We start from the raw sequence: 19,140 nt of genomic DNA, 5'->3' as shown, positions 1-19,140 counted from the left end.
AATTCAATTGTCGTCTGCAACCTCTTTCAAATTGGGAAAGTCCAAAATGTGTCGTTCGGTAAAGGGTTAAGGCATTTTGATTCCTATGTGCCTTGTGAATCTGTTTCAAATCAAATGCGTAGATTTGATCTTCAGCATTTAAAAATATGTGAAATAGAAAGAACGACAATATCTTTTGGAGAGATAAATGTACCTACGTTATAAGCAAAGGACCTGTGTAACAATTCCCTGGCTTTTTAGTCTTGTTTAGTTAACAAGGTAGTAACTTTTTCCATGTATAAAAATGCTCACCCTTCCAACTTTTAAGCGCCCAGTGGGACGAGGGATAGAAAGAGAAAGTCACATTCTTGAGGACATTTCAACCCATGCGCATTGCATGCTTTTTTCGCATAAAAAAACAGTGGAGCGATACAGGGCCATCATGGCCCTCTTGTTCAAAAGGATATACATGTAATCTGAAACAAATTTAATGGTCAATGTCATCCTTCACAGTCAAAAGTCAAAAAATACAATCCAAGGGAAGTAATAAGCTATAAAAGGGAGATAATTTCTAAACCTGCCAAATGATATATTGAAATTTTATTTTAAGCGGCGCAACAGGGGGCATTGTGTTTCTGACAAACACATCTCTTGTTTTTAATACAACAAATCTTTTTAATTTTAGAAGAGTGCTGTATTTTATTTTTAGAATGACTATTGACATTCATATAATTAACACTGTAATGATAAGATTAACTTCAGGTTTGTTGCAAAAAATTACTGTGTCAAGGCCCTGTTTTATACATGTAGGTGGGCATTTGTCGTCGACTGCGGAGCTCTTGTATTTATTGCTTTGGTGACTGGGTTGACAAAATTATTGAACGTCTAAAACTTACAAGTTGCATTGCTCCATTGTATATACATGTAAAACAGATTAAAAATACAGTGACTTATGTACGTGTATAATGAATACTTCATAATAAAGTGCCTGTCACAAATGAAAAAAACACTTATTTTCCCATTATAATTCCATATCATTGACAGTTTCCAACAATTTCAAGGTACACAGTCAGATTAACTACCAGGATCCAAATTAAATGCTAAGTGGAGCAGTTTATTAAAAGTGGTCTCAAATAATTTTTGTGACTTAATTGTAGGTAAAGAAATATTTTTGGGTGAGGTTAACACTAAATAAAGGAGGCCAGCGTAGCCTGGAGTCTGCATGATCAGGAGCTACCTTTTGGCTGTAAAGTCAAGCAAAGTTTTTATGCCCCCAGTAGGGTGGCATATAGCAATTGAACTGTCCGTCAGTATGTCAGTCAGTCTGTCCGTTCGAAAAAAACTTTAACATTTTCCATAACTTTTTCACTATTGAAGATAGCAACTTGATATTTGGCATGCATGTGTATCTTATGGAGCTGAACATTTTGAGTGGTGATAGGTGAAGGTCAAGGTCATCCTTCAAGGTCAAATGTCAAATATATGGCGTCTGTCTGTACAAAAACTTTAACATTGGCCATAACTTTTTCAATATTGAGATAGCAACTTGATATTCGAAATGCATGTGTATCTCATGAAGCTGCACATTTTGAGTGGTGGAAGTCCAAGGTCAAGGTCATCCTTCAAGGTCAAAGGTCAAAAAATTAAATCAAAGCAGCATTCTCATGAAGCTGCACATGTTGAGTGGTGGAAGTTCATGGTCATCCTTCAAGGTCAAGGTCATCCTTCAAGGTCAAAGGTAAACAAAAATTCAACGCAGCATTATCATGTAGCTGCACATTTTGAGTGGTGGAAGTTCAAGGTCAAGGTCATCCTTCAGAGTCAAGGTCAGCTTCAAGGTCAAAGGTAAAAAAATCAAAAAAAAAAAAAATCAAAGCGGCGTTCTCATGAAGCTGCACATTTTGAGTGGTGAAAGTTCAAGGTCAAGGTCATCCTTCAAGGTCAAGGTCATCCTTCAAGGTCAAAGGTCAATTTATTTTTTTTAATTTCAAAGCGGCATTATCATGAAGCTGTACATTTTGATATCAAAATATACAGATACAGAGGCATATCTGGTGCAACAGTTTTCAGAAGGCCATGTTTATGCCCCCGGTAGGGTTGCATATAGCAGTTGAACTGTCCGTCAGTATGTCAGTCTGTCCCTCGGTCTGAAAAAAAACTTTTACATTGGCCATAACTTTTCAAATATTGAAGATAGCAACTTCATATTTTGCATGCATGTGTATCTCATGGAGCTGCACATTTTGAGTGGTAAAATTTCAAGGTGAACATCATCCTTTCATGGTCTAGGGTCGAAAAAACAAATCCAAGGGAAGTAATAAGCTTTAAATGGACATAATTATCTGACCTGCCAACTTACCGGTATATATTTTTAACCAGATTGTCCGAAAGAAAAAACTGGTTATTAGATTTGTGAATGCCGGCGGGCTGACTGGCGGGCAGACAGAACAAGCTTGTCTGCTCTCTAATTCAAATAGTTTTCATCAGATCTTTACAAAACTTGGCCAGAAGTTGTATCTAGACAATATCTAGGTCAAGTTCGAATATGGGTCATGCCTGGTTAAAAACAAGGTCACAGCGTCACTTAGTGCATTCTAAACATTGAGCATGTTGTCTGCTCTCTTATTCAAATAGTTTTCATCTCATTTTGACGAAACTTGGTCAGAAGTTGTATCTAGAAAATGTCTAGGTCAAGTTCGAGTATGGGTCATGCCGGGTCAGAAACTAGGTCACGGGGTCAAAAAACAGATTGATTTTGAAACAAGGGGGGTCATAGTGATGAACAATCAGTAGCAATGCACATTTTGAGTTGCAGTTGTCTCCCTTTATCAGACTTTTTTATGCCCCCCTTCGAAGAAGAGGGGGTATATTGCTTTGCTCATGTCGGTCGGTCGGTCAGTAGGTCGGTCCGTCCGTCCGTCCACCAGGTGGTTGTCAGACGATAACTCAAGAACGCTTGTTTATATTGAAAACCTGGTTTTGTGACAATTTTGTCCCTTGTTGTTAAATAAATCAAAGCGGCGCAGTAGGCGGCATTGTGTTTCTGAAAAAACACATCGGGGTAAAAGGTCAATGTTATCCTTCAAGGTCTGAGGTCAAAAATACAAATCCAATGGAAGTAATAAGCTTTAAAGGGAGATAATTATTCAATATTGAACATAGCAACATTTTGAGTGGTGAATCTACAGTCACGGTAGTGGCTTTTAATTATTTTCTACTAAAAATAGAGATTTGTTAGAGGCAATTATTTTCAAGGGAAGTAATTTATATAACTATAAATCTCATATTATATATTTCCTTACCAAGAATTTAAGTTCTTTTCACAGTTACTGTACAGATTTTTTTATTTTGATTATTTATAACTGATATGATTGATTTGTCAAAGGTTTTTTTTTATGATATAATTATCATTACTGTCTACAGACACCCCCCCCCCCCCCCTCCGGTTGGATTTGACAAAATCCAAGGGAATTAATAAGCTTTAAAGGGAGATGATTTCTATACCAGCCAAATGATAAATAGAAATTTTATTTCAAAGCGGTGCAGTAGGGGGCATTGTTTTTCTGACGAACACATCTCTTGTTGCAAAATGCGTCGCAAATAGTGTGAAGAGAAACAAATAATAAACAATTGTTATGCCTAACTCCATTAAATTGTTGGCATGTTTTTGCAGGTTGGTATCAATCCAGGCCTGTACGCAGCCTTCGTGGGCCACCATTATGCTGGACCAGGCAACCATTTCTGTGAGTGATGTATGCTATATACTTATGAGATGTAAATATTCGCCTCTTTTAGGGGAAAATTGGTCTGAATGCATGTTGCGTAAAGGTTCATCCCAAATTAGACTGTTCAGTAAGCACAGGCTAATAAGGAAAGACAATTTTCGCTGTTATGACCTTTTTTGCCTCCGAAGGGTGGCATATAGTTTTTGTACTATCCGTCTGTCAGTCTGTCCGTCCGTCCGAAAACTTTAACATTGGTCATAACTTTTGCAGTATTGAAGATAGCAACTTGATATTTGGCATGCATGTGTATCTGATGGAGCTGCACATTGTTAGTGGTGAAAGGTCAAGGTCAAAGGTCAATGTCTGTAAGTCTGTCCGTCCGTCCGAAAACTTTAACATTGGTCATAACTTTTGCAATATTGAAGATAGCAACTTGATATTTGGCATGCATGTGTATCTCATGGAGCTGCATATTTTGAGTGGTGAAAGGTCAAGGTCATCCTTCAAGGTCAAAGATATGTCTTCAAAGCGGCGCAGAAGGGGGCATTGTGTTTCTGACAAACACATCTCTAAAATTTGTCTCTTCTAAATGGAAATCCAGAGGATGCAGATAGTGTCCTCCCTGATTAGCATGTGCACACTGCACAGGAAAAACTGGGATTACACTGATTAGCGTCTGCACACTGCACAGGCAAAACTGGGATTACACTGATTAGCGTCTGCACACTGCACAGGCAAAACTGGGATTACACTGATTAGCGTCTGCACACTGCACAGGCAAAACTGGGATTACACTGATTAGCGTCTGCACACTGCACAGGTAAAACTGGGATTACACTGATTAGCGTCTGCACACTGCACAGGCAAAACTGGGATTACACTGATTAGCGTCTGCACACTGCACAGGCAAAACTGGGATTACACTGATTAGCGTCTGCACACTGCACAGGTAAAACTGGGATTACACTGATTAGCGTCTGCACACTGCACAGGCAAAACTGGGATTACACTGATTAGCGTCTGCACACTGCACAGGAAAAACTGGGATTACACTGATTAGCGTCTGCACACTGCACAGGCAAAACTGGGATTACACTGATTAGCGTCTGCACACTGCACAGGCAAAACTGGGATTACACTGATTAGCGTCTGCACACTGCACAGGAAAAACTGGGATTACACTGATTAGCGTCTGCACACTGCACAGGAAAAACTGGGATTACACTCAACACTCAAACATTAAGCACACACACTCAACACACATACATTAAGTGCACACACTCAACACACATACATTAAGCACACACACTCAACACACATACATTAAGCACACACACTCAACACACATACATTAAGCACACACACTCAACACACATACATTAAGCACACACACTCAACACACATACATTAAGCGCACACACTCAACACACATACATTAAGCACACACACTCAACACACATACATTAAGCACACACACTCAACACACATACATTAAGCACACACACTCAACACACATACATTAAGCACACACACTCAACACACATACATTAAGCACACACACTCAACACACATACATTAAGCACACACACTCAACACACATACATTAAGCACACACACTCAACACACATACATTAAGCACACACACTCAACACACATACATTAAGCACAGTTTCCCCAGAATGCTGCTCATATTAAGTAAATTGTAATATCTGTAAATGAGGTTTACCATGTAGAGAAGGTGCAAGTTTATGCAATCATCTGGTCAGAAAACCTGAATAAAACTGTCTAAGCATTAAGAAATAAGTAAAAAATCAGTGTTTTTATTATTAAATGGACACTGTTGTACTTTGTTTAGTCAATTCTATAATGTTCTTACCCTTCTTTCAGGAAAAGTGCCCATCTCCATGACATTTTTTCCTGTAAGGCACTTGTTCTTGTGATGAAAAGAGTTGCACTCTGGGAAAACAGGGCTCAATGCATGTGCATAAAAAGTCATCTCAGATTAGCCTGTGCAGTCCACATAGGCTAATCAGGGTGACTCCTTCCTCTTAAATGGTATTTTTTTGTTGAAAGAAAGACTGCTTTTTGCCAAAATCCAGTGCAAAAAACTTATGAGGGACGACACTTTACGCACATGCATTTAGTCGTGTTACCCAGAGCAAGGCTCATATCTGTTCTCACCCCATGTTCCAGGGAAGTGTATGTACCTGTCTGGGCTGATCCCAGAGCCCATGAACGCCATGCAGGACTTCAAGTTGCTTGAGTACGGTATCGGCTTCACCAACATAGTTGCTAGGACGACCAGGGGCAGTGCTGATCTCACCAAGTATGTAGGGGCACTTTGTGTGGTGGATACATGTATGTACCGTGGCCCGGTGACACATATAAGTAACCTTTTGAATGTTGAGTAAAAAAAAGAAATGAGCCTCACTCTGGGAAAACAGTGCTTTACACATGGTTGCAAAGTGTCGTCCCAGATTAGCCTGTGCAGTTATCGCAGGCTTATCAGGGATGTAACTTTGCGGAAAGTGTCCTCTGATATTACTATGTGTTAAGCCCCGCTTTCTCAGAACGTGGCTCAAATAGAGGTATTATAGTCCTATGTTCCTATTGAAATAAAGGATATGTGAAACATACCCAAGAAAATGAATTGAATCAAAATATAATAAATGCTTCAAATAAAATCAATTTCTTAACTGAAATGAACATACAAGATTTTGATGCTTAGCATTTATGCTTTGTTTAAATGGTATCATTTAGTTGTTTTGTGCAACAAGAAATTGTGCTGTATATCACAATGTAAAAGTGGTTGATTATACCACCATATGAGGGTATATTTGTTTGCATTATCTGTCTATCTGTCAGTTTGTCTTGTTGTTTGCAGTCTTTTCAGAAATTGTTTCTCACTTAAATATTTCAGGAAGGAAATCAAAGAAGGTGCTCAACTGCTGACTGAGAAACTTCTCCAATATAAACCCAAGATTGCTGTGTTCAATGGAAAAGGTATTTACATGTAGGAGTTTAACCTTGAGAGGCTCTAAAGTGTCCTCTTACACTGCATGGGTAAACTTACATATAAACAAAGACAAAATCATAGGTTATTTTTCAATAAATTATGGTCAGAGCCAACGCATACATAGCATACATGAACAAAAACAGTTTAGCTTTACATTGTCTATTTTCCCTCAGTGTGAAAATGGCATGTTGTGTCCATGAACTTCATGATCCGAAATATTATGAAAAAAACTACAGTCTGATAAATTCCTGCACAATAATTCAATATTTCCATAATATGAACACTCAGGCTTGTTGTGATTCATTTCTGTCTGCAGAGCTTAAAATGATCTATCTTATCTAGTACAAGCTTTAAATGGTTCAAGTTTGTGTATATCTATGATGTTACCTGTGGATTTATAAATCACTTGGCTCTTTTTATGTCCCCCACTATAGTAGTGGGGGACATATTGTTTTTGCCCTGTCTGTTGGTCTGTTTGCGCCAACTTTAACATTTTGCAATAACTTTTGCTATATTGAAGATAGCAACTTGATATTTGGCATGCATGTGTATCTCATGAAGCTGCACATTTTGAGTGGTGAAAGGTCAAGGTCATCCTTCAAGGTCAGAGGTCAAATATATGTGGCCAAAATCGCTCATTTTATGAATACTTTTGCAATATTGAAGATAGCAACTTGATATTTGGCATGCATGTGTATCTCATGGAGCTGCACATTTTGAGTGGTGAAAGGTCAAGGTCATCCTTCAAGGTCAGAGGTCAAATATATGTGACCGAAATCGCTTATTTTATGAATACTTATGCAATATTGAAGATAGCAACTTGATATTTGGCATGCATGTGTATCTCATGGAGCTGCACATTTTGAGTGGTGAAAGGTCAAGGTCATTCTTCACAAGGTCAAGGTCATCCTACAAGGTCAAACGTCATATAGGGGGACATTGTGTTTCACAAACACATCTTGTTACAATGATGGTTGTTGTTGTTTCGGTAAAAGCTCACAAAGAATAGTTGGTCCATTATGTTTATTTCTCTGTTTGCCTGTTTTTGTATGTGCAATGTTTGACAGTTGGATTTATGGAACTGTACGTGTATATTGAAAAAGAGTAAGTTTATCCATGCAACAGCAGTATGTGACAATTATGAGCAAAGCTTCATAAGAAAACTAATAAAATCTTGCTTTTAAGAGACATATTTTGATAAATATTCAGTATGAAGCTGTTATTGAATCGCAGCGATACTTGTAGGTCATAGTTTTTTGTCAGATAATGCACCGCAAGAAGTTAATATGTGCGGTATGAAATCACTAGGGCTTCGTACACAAGATTTCAACACCTTCGTACACAAGATTTCAACACTACTCATCCAATCTTTAGACCGTGGGTTAAAGCCGTAAAGATAATGGTTTTGTCATTTCCTATCATCCTGTGTTAAAAAATATTGCTTGCTTTGTTCATTTGTTGTCTTCACTCGCCCTCATTATTGCATGTTTCAGGTATCTACGAGATATTTGTCGGTCACAAGAACTTTCACTTTGGCAAACAGCCGGAGCCTCTGCCTGGCACTGAAACGGTAAGAGTGAACCATGCAGGATTAACACTGGAATGGCTGTTGTGTGCATATCTCATGATTGCTCAGGTCATAGGGCCTTGTGATTATGCTCCATTTTAGAATGTATTTGAATTTTTGTGCCTGCCAAGTTGTGCCATGCTGATTACAGATTTATTGAACTACTAGTATGTAGCTAACACATTACCCAAAATAACTATGAAAAAAAGGAATTCAACAGGTTAACCCCACTGATTATCCGATTTGCCGGTACATTTTCTAGGTCAACCTTAACCTGAAGCTTTTTTAAAATATATTTTTTTCATAAATCATAAAAATTTCATTTCTAAATATACTGCCCATTATAGCAAGAAGTTGTACTGTTTATTTCACTAACAAGGGAATAAATAAAGTAATAAAGCAATCAACTAGGACCTTTGCTGTTACACACAGGGATCAGGTTTTGATTTGTAACTTGCAAAAATTTTACTTGGCACTGGTAGGGACTAGAGGCTATTATTAGAGACAAAATCAGCGTGTTTCTTTAACTCACGATTAGAGGCTATTTACTGAGCATTTAGTTTGCTATTTGATGTTTTGTTAACTTATTTAAATTTTATATCTGTGAGGTATGTCAATAAACTGGTTACAATAATTGGATAACAAGTTAATGTTTATGTGACATCCCTTATAAAAAAATAAGGCGACAAAAAAATACAACAATGACTCTTTAATAATAAGTATATTATTAGAAAAGTTTTCTGAAACAATTTTAAATGAGTATTTCTACAATAATTGACAAAAGTATACAAAGTATGTTAACTTGTCAATAATGAATTAGTCCAGTTATAAATATGAATGATTCTGTGTTGCCAGGCTGTGTACGTAATGCCCTCCTCCAGCGCTCGATGCAGCCAGTTGCCAAGGGCGGTCGACAAGGTGCCGTTCTATGAGGCACTCAAAAAGTTCCGTGATCACCTGACTGGCAAACTTCCCAATCTCCAGGAGTCGGAGATAACCTTTCCGGATCTTGCTCTGAAAACTGCCGTGAAAAAGGAACCAAAGGTTGAGAATCTCGAGGATTATCCCGGGGAACTTGATTCTATGTCTCAGTTCTCACATCAAGGGTCTATGGACTCTGCAGATCAGTTCTTGTCCGGCTTTGAACAGCAGTTGTCTCAGTTCAGTTCAGGATCGTATCAGGTCATTCCTCACACTTCGGGTATGCCCGGTATGGGGTCTAGTCAGTCCACCTACCCACAGCAGAATGACTTTTCTCATAATCATCAGCATCAAAATCATCATTACCTTCAGCAGCATCAGCAGCAATCGCAGAAGCAGACCAGTTACAGCCCAGCCATATCTAGTCAGTCTTTCAGGGAACCAGTCTATTCCTCTGAACAGGAAATGAGAAATGGAAATCTGCCGAGTCATGATGGCGGACAGATTCGTGTAAAACAAGAAGCAGTTGAGAGAGATGCAGATATGCAATCATGTAGCAATAATCATACTCATTCTGAGACAATTTCGTTGGGTCAAATAGAGGTGTACAGCCAAGCAAATGCAACACATTCAGATTCTCATATGAACAACTTTCTCAATGGTCTGTATGGAATGGTGAATCAGGTGGCTGGCAGTCAGAGCAGCCAGTCAAAGTACGGACTTGTAACACATTCCAGTATCACTCAGGGTGGACCAGTCCAGTTTAATGATGCTCTGAGGGACATTGTTCGTGAAGGCAGCACAGAAGATGACTTTGATCTTGGACCAGGTTTGTCCTCATCATCATCATCAAACAACTTTGGTAAAAATTCTGCTGAAGGAAGTCCTCAGGGTGTGAAAGAAACCAAGTCTTCCAAGGGTAAAGCTTCCAAGACCTCTAAACCGAGGAAAAGAAAATCAAAGTCAAATGAAAGTTTTGATGATGAGGAGGCGGTTAATTCTCCACCTGTCCAGCAGAATGTCTTGCCACCTCCTTTGTCACAGTCTTCTACCTCGCCTTCATTGCACCAGATGACCTCAGCTCATACTCTGCCATCATTCCTACCTTACTCGAGTCAAATACCGTACATGACCAATCCCATGATGGCATATGCAAACGCTTCTTATATGTCACAAATGTCTGCAATGCAAAGCATGTACATGCCTCACTCTGGTTTTCAAAGTTCTATTAATAGTAACACCCAGGGGTATCCCCAGATGTTTACCAATGGCTATCAACCATTTATGGGAATGGCAGGATATTCCAGTTTTGGAAACAATGGGGGAGGATATGGGGGAAATCATGGTCAAGATGGGACAGGAATTCCATCAGTGCCTGCAATAAAACAAGAAAAGCCAGATTATTGAAGCTGGACGGCTTAATGAGATCTTATTATTTTATAGCGAAGAACTACACTGAATAACAAATATTATTTTAAATCTTTGTAAAATCACGTACATCAACATATCTATTATTTACCAGTATATTGATTAAATGAATTAACTAATAATAATGATGCAGGCATTAAACTAGTAAATTAGATGTGCTTATGACAAAAAAATCTTAAGTTTTATTTGGTGGTTTTGGAATTGCCTGTCTTGCAATCCTGAAAATGAATTACTTCAAATAAATTGATCTTGAACCACACATTCCGCAGTTATCAGGGATTTTTCTTGATGTTAATGACAAAGACTGTCCAACGATGTTATTTGGTCTATGAATATGAAGACAATTGTGTGTTATGGTTTCTCTAGCCTTTAAAGGTTTTGATATTACTATTAGAGATGTTTTAGGTAACAAGTACCGTAATTTTAAAGACATTTTGTTAGAGTATTTACAATATTTGAAAAAAATATTTACACATTTGTATTCATAGTTGTACTTAAATTATTCGTTTTCTGATTTATGTATATCCAATTATTGGATATGTTTGCATTTTTGGCAAACCATATATTTTGTTAGAAATATTGTTTGGCTAATTACATATCTCATAATCTTTTGTTAGTGATACTGTTTTTGCTTTCGCTTGCTTTCTGTTGTAAACTTTTATTATTTTGTAGTTAGTTGTAATGCATTTCATGCTATATGCCATAGGTTTTAGATTACATTTTCGTTCATGCCTTAAGCTTCCATATAAAACCTGATAACATTGTATTTTTTCAGATTATTCATAAGGTGCTGCAAATTATAAATTATAAACATTAGAAAGATGAGCTTTAGATTTAAGAATAGGCTAAAAATAGTAAAATATTATGCTTGCCCTTTTATCACTATGAAACATGCTGAAGTTGCAGTATTACTGTTTATGATTAAAATGGCTAAACTGATCCAAACAAACAAGGCCAAGTGATCAAAACAAACAAGTTGTAGCATCTGTCTTTGTCTTTTAGTGTTTTTTTTAAATCAGACTTCAGTTTATAATGACACCAAAATCATGGTAAATATAAGCCTGATATTAGACAGTGTAATCATCAAACTGGGGCTGGTGAGCCTGGTATGGTGGTCACTGTAGAGGAAAGGGGGTACTTTCAGTACTTAAAATCTCAAGAGCTGGAAATGGCACTATTTTTCAAAATTTGTCCCAACTTTCATGGGTCTAGGAATGGAAATTATGTATGAATGCTGGTACACTCTTCAGGTCCTCACATAATGCAGTCTCATGACCTCATAAACTAACGTTATTTACCAACAGTTGTATGGTACCATAAGTTCATTTGCCTGAAAATGTTTTTTATTGCATAATGCTTGGCCTTTCGCAAGATGTTGTTGAAATGCTAAACATTACTGTTTGTTATGTGTTTCCTTTTTGTCTTTTAATAATTAGCTTTTAATGAACCTGAAGTTTACAAAACAACATCTGAATATTTTTTCAGCTGGCATATAATTTTTATATTAATATTATCGACAAATATTTTTATTTGTTACAATGTTTTTTTCTACTATTTCTATATAGTTTTAGTTTTTAACACAACATTATACAATGTATTTAGATGTTTTTATGTATTATGACATGTTCAATGTGAATGTTCATACAAAATGTGTTCATGGAATGTGCATGGCCTGTCAGTAGACTTTGCTTTTATTTAACCATATCCCCCATTAGAAGCAAAGTGAAAATGGCTTTTGCAACCAGCATAAAACCAGAACAGCCTGCGGGTACCTCGCTGCCTGTTTAGGTTTTATTCTGTTTGCTTCTCATCAGTATCTAATGGTTGGAAATGAAGCCTTTAAAACTTGAATCTAGTAAGAAAGGTCTTTAATTAAATGTAAATTTCTAAGGGACTACAAATAGGTGAAAATACGTATCTAAGTGGTCTAGCAATAGACAGGTGTGTTCATTTAAAATAGTCATGTGCAATTCCACAGATTCATTTGATTTGTACAATCTTCATTTTAATGGCATTTCTACAATGTTGATTCTAAATTATTTCTGTACTAGAGCATTACTGATGTATAATAGATCTTTCCCCCATATTTGCTGTTGTGATTGCACATATTTGCAAATGAGATGTCTCGCAAATAATGCCAAGATATTCTTTGTGTTCACATATTTTACACTGACATGTTACACTGATGTGAATCTGTCTGTAAATGAAATATTATGTACTATAGTAGTATCATTTTGTAATTGAGTCATTTTTACTACAAAAATAAATATTCTTCTTTATAGTCATATTGGTATCAGTGTCCAGTTGACTACATGTTTCACATGACGAGCTGGGAGCCGTTTCATTTATTTGCACGTTCTACAAATTGCAACAACTCATGGGCAATTATAAAGTTTGCATCTGTTAGTTTTATGAAACATAAGGGTCTTAAATTTGAATTTCCATGTAATAAATACAGGGATGCAACCAAAGATGAAACAGCTCCCAGTATTTTTAACTTAATTTGATTTTTAAGTTGATGATATACATGACTCAATGAAACGAGTGACAAATATGGTTACTTATAAGCCGCGACAATCGAAAATGGGTATTGTGCAATATGCAGCCAGCATAGCTACCATGTCCACTGATGAGACCAGTCACCATTGAACCTTGGGTGGGTTGATCCTGACTAGACTGCGCCACTGCCATAAGACCCATTTTCGCATTATGCGGATCATATTAAATACATGTATATCGATTTACATGTTCACTTAAGTTGAACAAAAAAGTCAGGTGACCATACAAAACTTTGATCCCAAAAGCCAATGTCAGTTGTTGTTAAATGGATTTAGTTGTGTGTTCTTCTTTAGTGATGTACTTGAAATTAAGACATCAAATATTTCAACTTATGAATCATATACAACACAGTTACATGCCACAAACATTATCATATTTTTATCTAACGTTATCATGTTCTCTGTTAAATGTTTTGTTAGTTCTACATTGAAAAACATTCCTGGGCCATTTCCCGTATAAATCTCAAGTCACAGATAACGTAAAACGTGGGTATTTTAAATAAATAGAAAATGAATAGGTACGCACATGATATTGTATAAATATGAAGACCGCAATGTCATCAAAGCGCAGTACAATACTAATTATTTTAAAACTTGATTAAATAGTTTTTGTTTGCGTGTAAACTTGTGATTCCTCTACAGTTAATCTAGAAGAAAAAATACCGAATGTATCTGTTTTTAATTGCTGGCAGGCTTAAATTTTCGTTGCATCGAGAACCCATAATATGACTATGCCGTTGGAATGTTCATCCATTCCCAAACATGGACTTTTTCATAGTTCCCATATGTTAAGCGGTGTTGATTGTCGTGTCTTTTCCCTTTTCCTACCCCGGTATGAAAATCAATTCGAACCCATCTTTAAACAAATATTTGTTGGTCAATTTTTCAAACAAGATTAATTATACGTAAAAGCAAATAAATACTGTTCTAATATTTTCATCACGTACCACACCATGAAAAAATGTATGTCTATTCGAGAAGTTTCGGGTCCTCATAAATGCAACCGTGTACGAAATGTTAAACGTCATCGTATGGAGTCTTTAGTCGAAAACTCGAACCTTTTATAAAGAAATATACTTAAACACGCGTTGCGTTAGAATTGTGATTTTAATTTATGTTTCTAATGGCCGAACACAAACCCGCCATTACCCAATGCCAAGTAAAGCACGGTCGGAAAATTGATTTATAACTTGGAAAAACATGTTTAATACGTGTATATACATGCGTATGTAGGATCAATTAAAGTCGACACAAAAGTTTGTGAAGACATGTCAAAGAAATTATGAGACCCGAACGCTTGACGGACTTAACGGTTGGCATAAAATTAAGAGTGCCGATCGTCAGCGGAAAGCATCTTTAACTTTCGGTATGGGTTTCACCATAAAGTATCAAATATAGAATTTATACGATGTAAAAGCTATTTGAACAGCAACTTCGGGAAAGATTGATATCTGAAAGAATGTTTAATGTTTTTATTTTCATAAGTAACGCAACTTAAGAAATGTCCATGTTGCAAATTACACCGGGACTCGGATACACGTGCACTGAATGCACAAAGCTTTCAGATAATTTGCACTGATTAAAACCAAGAACAGCTATTTTGACTCATGCGCTCAAACTCAAAATGTATTATAAAATCATGTTTGAACACTTTATTGACCAAACATTACCGCGACTTGTTGTTTGTTGATACTGGCCATTTAAACTCGTTCTCAACGCACGGACATGTACCTTACAACGAACAGCATAATTATAATGCATACATGATTGTCTTGCATGGTAATTACATGATCTTAAAGAAGCCCGATCCCCTGTGCTAAAAATCCACTAAAAATAAGTTATGGTGTAAAGATATTATTGTTTAGACACGTTTCAAATAATCTTTATCTAATTACATGCTGGAACTTAAACGGATTGATAAATGTAGCGACAGTTTGTGGTTGAGAGTAAATGTTATTTGTTATGCGGTTACTATTTTTTGCAATAAAAAGGAATACACGAACAAAATGCAAAACAGTTAACGTTTTTCGCAAATCTTTCAAATCCCTAAATAGCGTGATATCCATGTAACTTGCAGCTCGCGTTGGATAGTTTACCACCCTGACAAGTTAGTGAAGCGTGTTGCACACATGTAGAAAATCGGATCATGCAGGGTCATGTACATTGTTGTCATACTGTAGTAGTGAGCGACCTACTCATCTGAAATGGAGGGTGTAAATGTTACAAAGCATCCCTACCTACCTAGAGATCTTAAACTTCCGCATTACAAACCGAACATTAATAGCTTAGGACATATATTGGGCGTTTTCTTCGGTTTTGTGGCGGTTCTACAAGTAGTTCTTTGGATAATAACGCGAGGAAAATCAATCGGTGTTAGAGTTAAAATATGCTGGTTCGTTACGTCCGGTCTTATCCACCTGATTCTGGAGGGGTATTACAGCCTTTACAACTCGACACTGGCGGGCGAGGACACATACTTAGCTCAGATGTGTAAGTGAAATACACATGTATTGTGCAGATGTTAACTGTCAATATTATATGTGTATATACATGTATGCCATAAATGCGCTAAATAACTTCAATGCGTATTTATTGTATTACTTTTACGAAATACATACAGTAACCAAATGACCAGACCATTCAGTTAAAACGTTATTTCCTGTTCTGTTAATGGCAAATTCTGCATCGAACACTAGCATAGCTAGCCTTCTAAGTTCTAGTCATCCTACTATACACGTTTTTCGTGCGTGATCGACACTAGGTTCCAGCGCCGACTCCGACCATGTCCTCATATCACTCTCCTGACATACTGTGAGTTTTTGACTCTATTTTCAGGGAAAGAGTATGGAAACGGTGACAGCCGATATGTACAGTAAGTCGTGATCGTCATGATCAACCCGAGGAATATTATCTTATACTAGTATTTTACCGTCAACTTACAAAATCAAATACTTAATAATGTTGGTTGAACACGATTTAAGAATCGGGGTGTCCCGACATATTTATCTGTTAACAAATGATTTGAAAAATTTGAAGCAGTTAAAAAATGCATCAAAGCGAAAGTTTTGTTATTTCTTAATTGCAAACGATTTACAAAAGAATGGTCATTAACACCATTTTTATATAAAAACTGTATCAGGCTTTAGCAAGTTCCTCGGAGCATAAATACATTTTATGTACACTTCAAGATAAACCATTCCAAAATGCCGCGATTTATACGTAAAATGATTTTAAATTATTACACGGAAATTACATCGCGATAAGAACTGCTTTACCGGTACGTTATTTTCAGTGATGACACGTGCATGGTCGCCATGGAATCCATAACGGCGTGGGTGGACGGTCCTTTGTGTCTGTTAACGGCAGCCTCGTTTTACTTTCCCGCCATGTACGGCTTCCGGCACGTGTTTCAACTGGCGGTGTCGATTTGCCAGCTCTACGGGGACACCCTCTACTTCTCCACCGAGTGGCTTGAAGGCTTCAAACATAGCGAAATGTGGCACCCACTCCATTTCTGGTTCTACTTCTTCTTCCTTAACATCATTTGGATAATCGTACCATCGATTAATATATTGGACGCCGCACGAAACCTCTGGCGTGCGCAATATAAAGCCGACGATGGCTTAGAGGTCAAAAGTCGGAAGATTGTTAGCAAGAAACGACGTTGATATTATGCGCATTATGCTATGCAAAAGAATACATGTACTTGTGCCATTTGTTTCATATACCAAAACTCTAAGCATGAGTGTTGCATTTATTTTGTGTGCATATTTTTTTGTGTAAGTTTAATGTGTATGCGTGTGTGTACTTTTCATTTTATCGAATCGTCAGTTAATGATATGTAATTGTGTAATTTTCGTGTTTTTGTTTAAATACATGTGAAACATTTACACAATAAAAATAATGAAACTCCTGGACATTCGAGTCGTAGACAACAAATAACCGGTGCGTTGAGATCCGCTGATTAGGTAATTTCGAAGCGTTATTTTGAATTTGTATGTTTATTGATTTTGTTGACTCAAATGGTAGTGACATGAAATATCACGACGTCATTACTTCATATGTTCATTACAATCTTGTTATGGTGAACGTTTTAAAGACATGAACAGCATATGCATCATCACTAACTAACGCAATCTGCACCCCCTATCAACAATTTGAGCCAAGTTTAATGAAAATGGTGCATGTATATGATTTAGGATGTATTTAGTATCCACTACATGGATCCTATATACATGTTTTTGAAATTCAAATGTGGCCTTGACCATTTACAAGCGTGACTGATTTATGTTCTTACACATCATCACAATAACCTATAGATTAAAGGCAAGTTTCGTGAAGATACTTTAAATGAGATATGGAGCGGACAACGGTGAAACGGAGTCTTGAATGCTGGTGTTTAACCTCAAAATTTCTCCTTAACTTTGAGCAGGCATTCGAGTCACGGACATATTACGGGATACTTACGGACCGACACAGGGTGTCCATGTAACCCCACGCACTTCGCGGCTTGGCATTAACACGTGTACTAGATCAAGTTTCCATATTTCCATGCAAAAATAATTTTCTTAATTTACATAATATTCATACAAACGACGAAAGTTATGAATTCCTGGTGTTACACTGCCGATAATAAAGTCGACACTAATGAATGTCCTCTAGAAATGTGTATCAACTTCAACATATCATAACTGCAGTATAGTTGTATTTTTTTATGATTAAAATGTCCCTCGTGGAAAAAAATCCATAATGTGTCTCAGAATTTCTTAATTTTACTTAATAAGAGTGGCGTCGAAATGTAACCCAGTACGTTAAAGTTTTTATATAATCTAGGCTAAGAATTTAGGTATACTAATGAATGTCCTCTAGAAATGTGTATCAACTTCAACATATCATAACTGCAGTATAGTTGTATTTTTTGATGATTAAAATGTCCCTCGTGGAAAAAAATCCATAATGTGTCTCAGAATTTCTTAATTTTACTTAAGAGTGGCGTCGAAATGTAACCCAGTACGTTAAAGTTTTTATATAATCTAGGCTAAGAATTTAGGTATACTAATGAAACGTCACATGTCCTCAGTCAATGTAACAGGAAGATCGGTGGATCACGGTAAGTGTGGCTCAAGTATTTTCTAGTACATCATAAGTTTACTGTGCAAGTAGTTTTATTAAGAATTAAGGCAAGGAAATTGAACAGTAACAAACACGAGCGCTTAACCCTTCTAGTACTCTTTTTTATGGCAGCTAATTGTGTTGCCTAATGCAGTGGAGTCCGAGGATTGGAATACTTTAAGGAAACCACTTCTGTACACTTTCTGGATCTGGATAGGTACGTTGCAGGACCTTTCGGTGTAGGCGCAACGGGGGAGAGGGTGGTTAGTCCCACTGTAGGACAGTTGATCTGAACGTGTCAACTGTGTCTGGGCGAACAACACTCATCAAGATTGTTCCATTCAATTAGTGTCTTAGGGAAAAATGAGTTTCTAAAAAGTTGCGTTTTGCACAGGATTGGTGTGAAACACTTAGAGTTTTTAACATAATATTGTTCAACGATATTGTTTGCTTTGAAGTCTTTGAAATGTTTAGGGGTAATTCTACGCTTGGATTGCCGGACTGGGGTTAGGAAATCTTGGCTAGGCATTGCTGGCACCAGCCCCTCAACCACCTTGAAGAAGAAGATCAGTCTGTTTGCCTTCCTTCTTTCCTGGAGAGGTGGGATCTTCATACTCTTCAGCATGTCTGTCACACAGCCTGGTGTTTTGGTGTAGTAGTCGCCAGTTATGAACCTCGCCGATTGTTTTTGGATCTTTTCAATTTTATCAATGTCTTTTTGGAGGAGTGGATCCCAGACAATGGAGCTATATTCTAGAGTAGTTCTAATTAATGCAAAGTATGCTGTTTTACTTTATTGAGTAAGAGAACCACGAAACTAATTTGCATGATCGG

At 37.1% G+C, this 19,140-nt stretch overlaps 2 protein-coding genes across 4 annotated transcripts in view; both read left to right on the top strand.

Moving 5' to 3' along the window:
- The window catches only part of LOC127858140 (uncharacterized), a 55,552-nt gene extending 42,631 nt beyond the window's left edge, over nt 1-12,921 (top strand). For all 3 annotated transcript variants that reach the window (XM_052395107.1, XM_052395111.1, XM_052395121.1), the window contains 5 exons: nt 3,653-3,722; nt 5,898-6,030; nt 6,625-6,707; nt 8,214-8,290; nt 9,143-12,921. In XM_052395107.1, coding sequence (XP_052251067.1) covers nt 3,653-3,722; nt 5,898-6,030; nt 6,625-6,707; nt 8,214-8,290; nt 9,143-10,615 — 1,836 coding nt within the window. In that variant the 3' untranslated portion in view covers nt 10,616-12,921. The remainder of the gene's footprint in view (nt 1-3,652; nt 3,723-5,897; nt 6,031-6,624; nt 6,708-8,213; nt 8,291-9,142) is intronic.
- Nucleotides 12,922-15,312: 2,391 nt separating this feature from the next.
- LOC127858204 (3-beta-hydroxysteroid-Delta(8),Delta(7)-isomerase-like) lies at nt 15,313-17,106 on the top strand. Its single transcript, XM_052395180.1, has 3 exons — nt 15,313-15,684; nt 16,030-16,066; nt 16,487-17,106. Exons 1-3 carry the CDS (start codon nt 15,399-15,401, stop codon nt 16,860-16,862), a joined length of 699 nt encoding a protein of 232 aa, XP_052251140.1. The 5' UTR covers nt 15,313-15,398; the 3' UTR covers nt 16,863-17,106.
- Nucleotides 17,107-19,140: the final 2,034 nt, after the last annotated feature.

Source organism: Dreissena polymorpha, chromosome 1 (genome assembly GCF_020536995.1).
Source record: "Dreissena polymorpha isolate Duluth1 chromosome 1, UMN_Dpol_1.0, whole genome shotgun sequence".
Classification (NCBI taxonomy): domain Eukaryota; kingdom Metazoa; phylum Mollusca; class Bivalvia; order Myida; family Dreissenidae; genus Dreissena; species Dreissena polymorpha.
This window is presented reverse-complemented; position numbering and strand designations above follow the sequence as displayed.

Excerpts from the sequence above, each read along its gene's own strand:
- LOC127858204 (XM_052395180.1), top strand. The coding sequence starts at position 15,399 with ATGGAGGGTGTAAATGTTACAAAGCATCCCTACCTACCTAGAGATCTT. Across the intron at positions 15,685-16,029 it reads CACATACTTAGCTCAGATGT|GGAAAGAGTATGGAAACGGT; the intron begins GTAAGTGAAATA and ends CTCTATTTTCAG. Across the intron at positions 16,067-16,486 it reads GGTGACAGCCGATATGTACA|TGATGACACGTGCATGGTCG; the intron begins GTAAGTCGTGAT and ends CGTTATTTTCAG.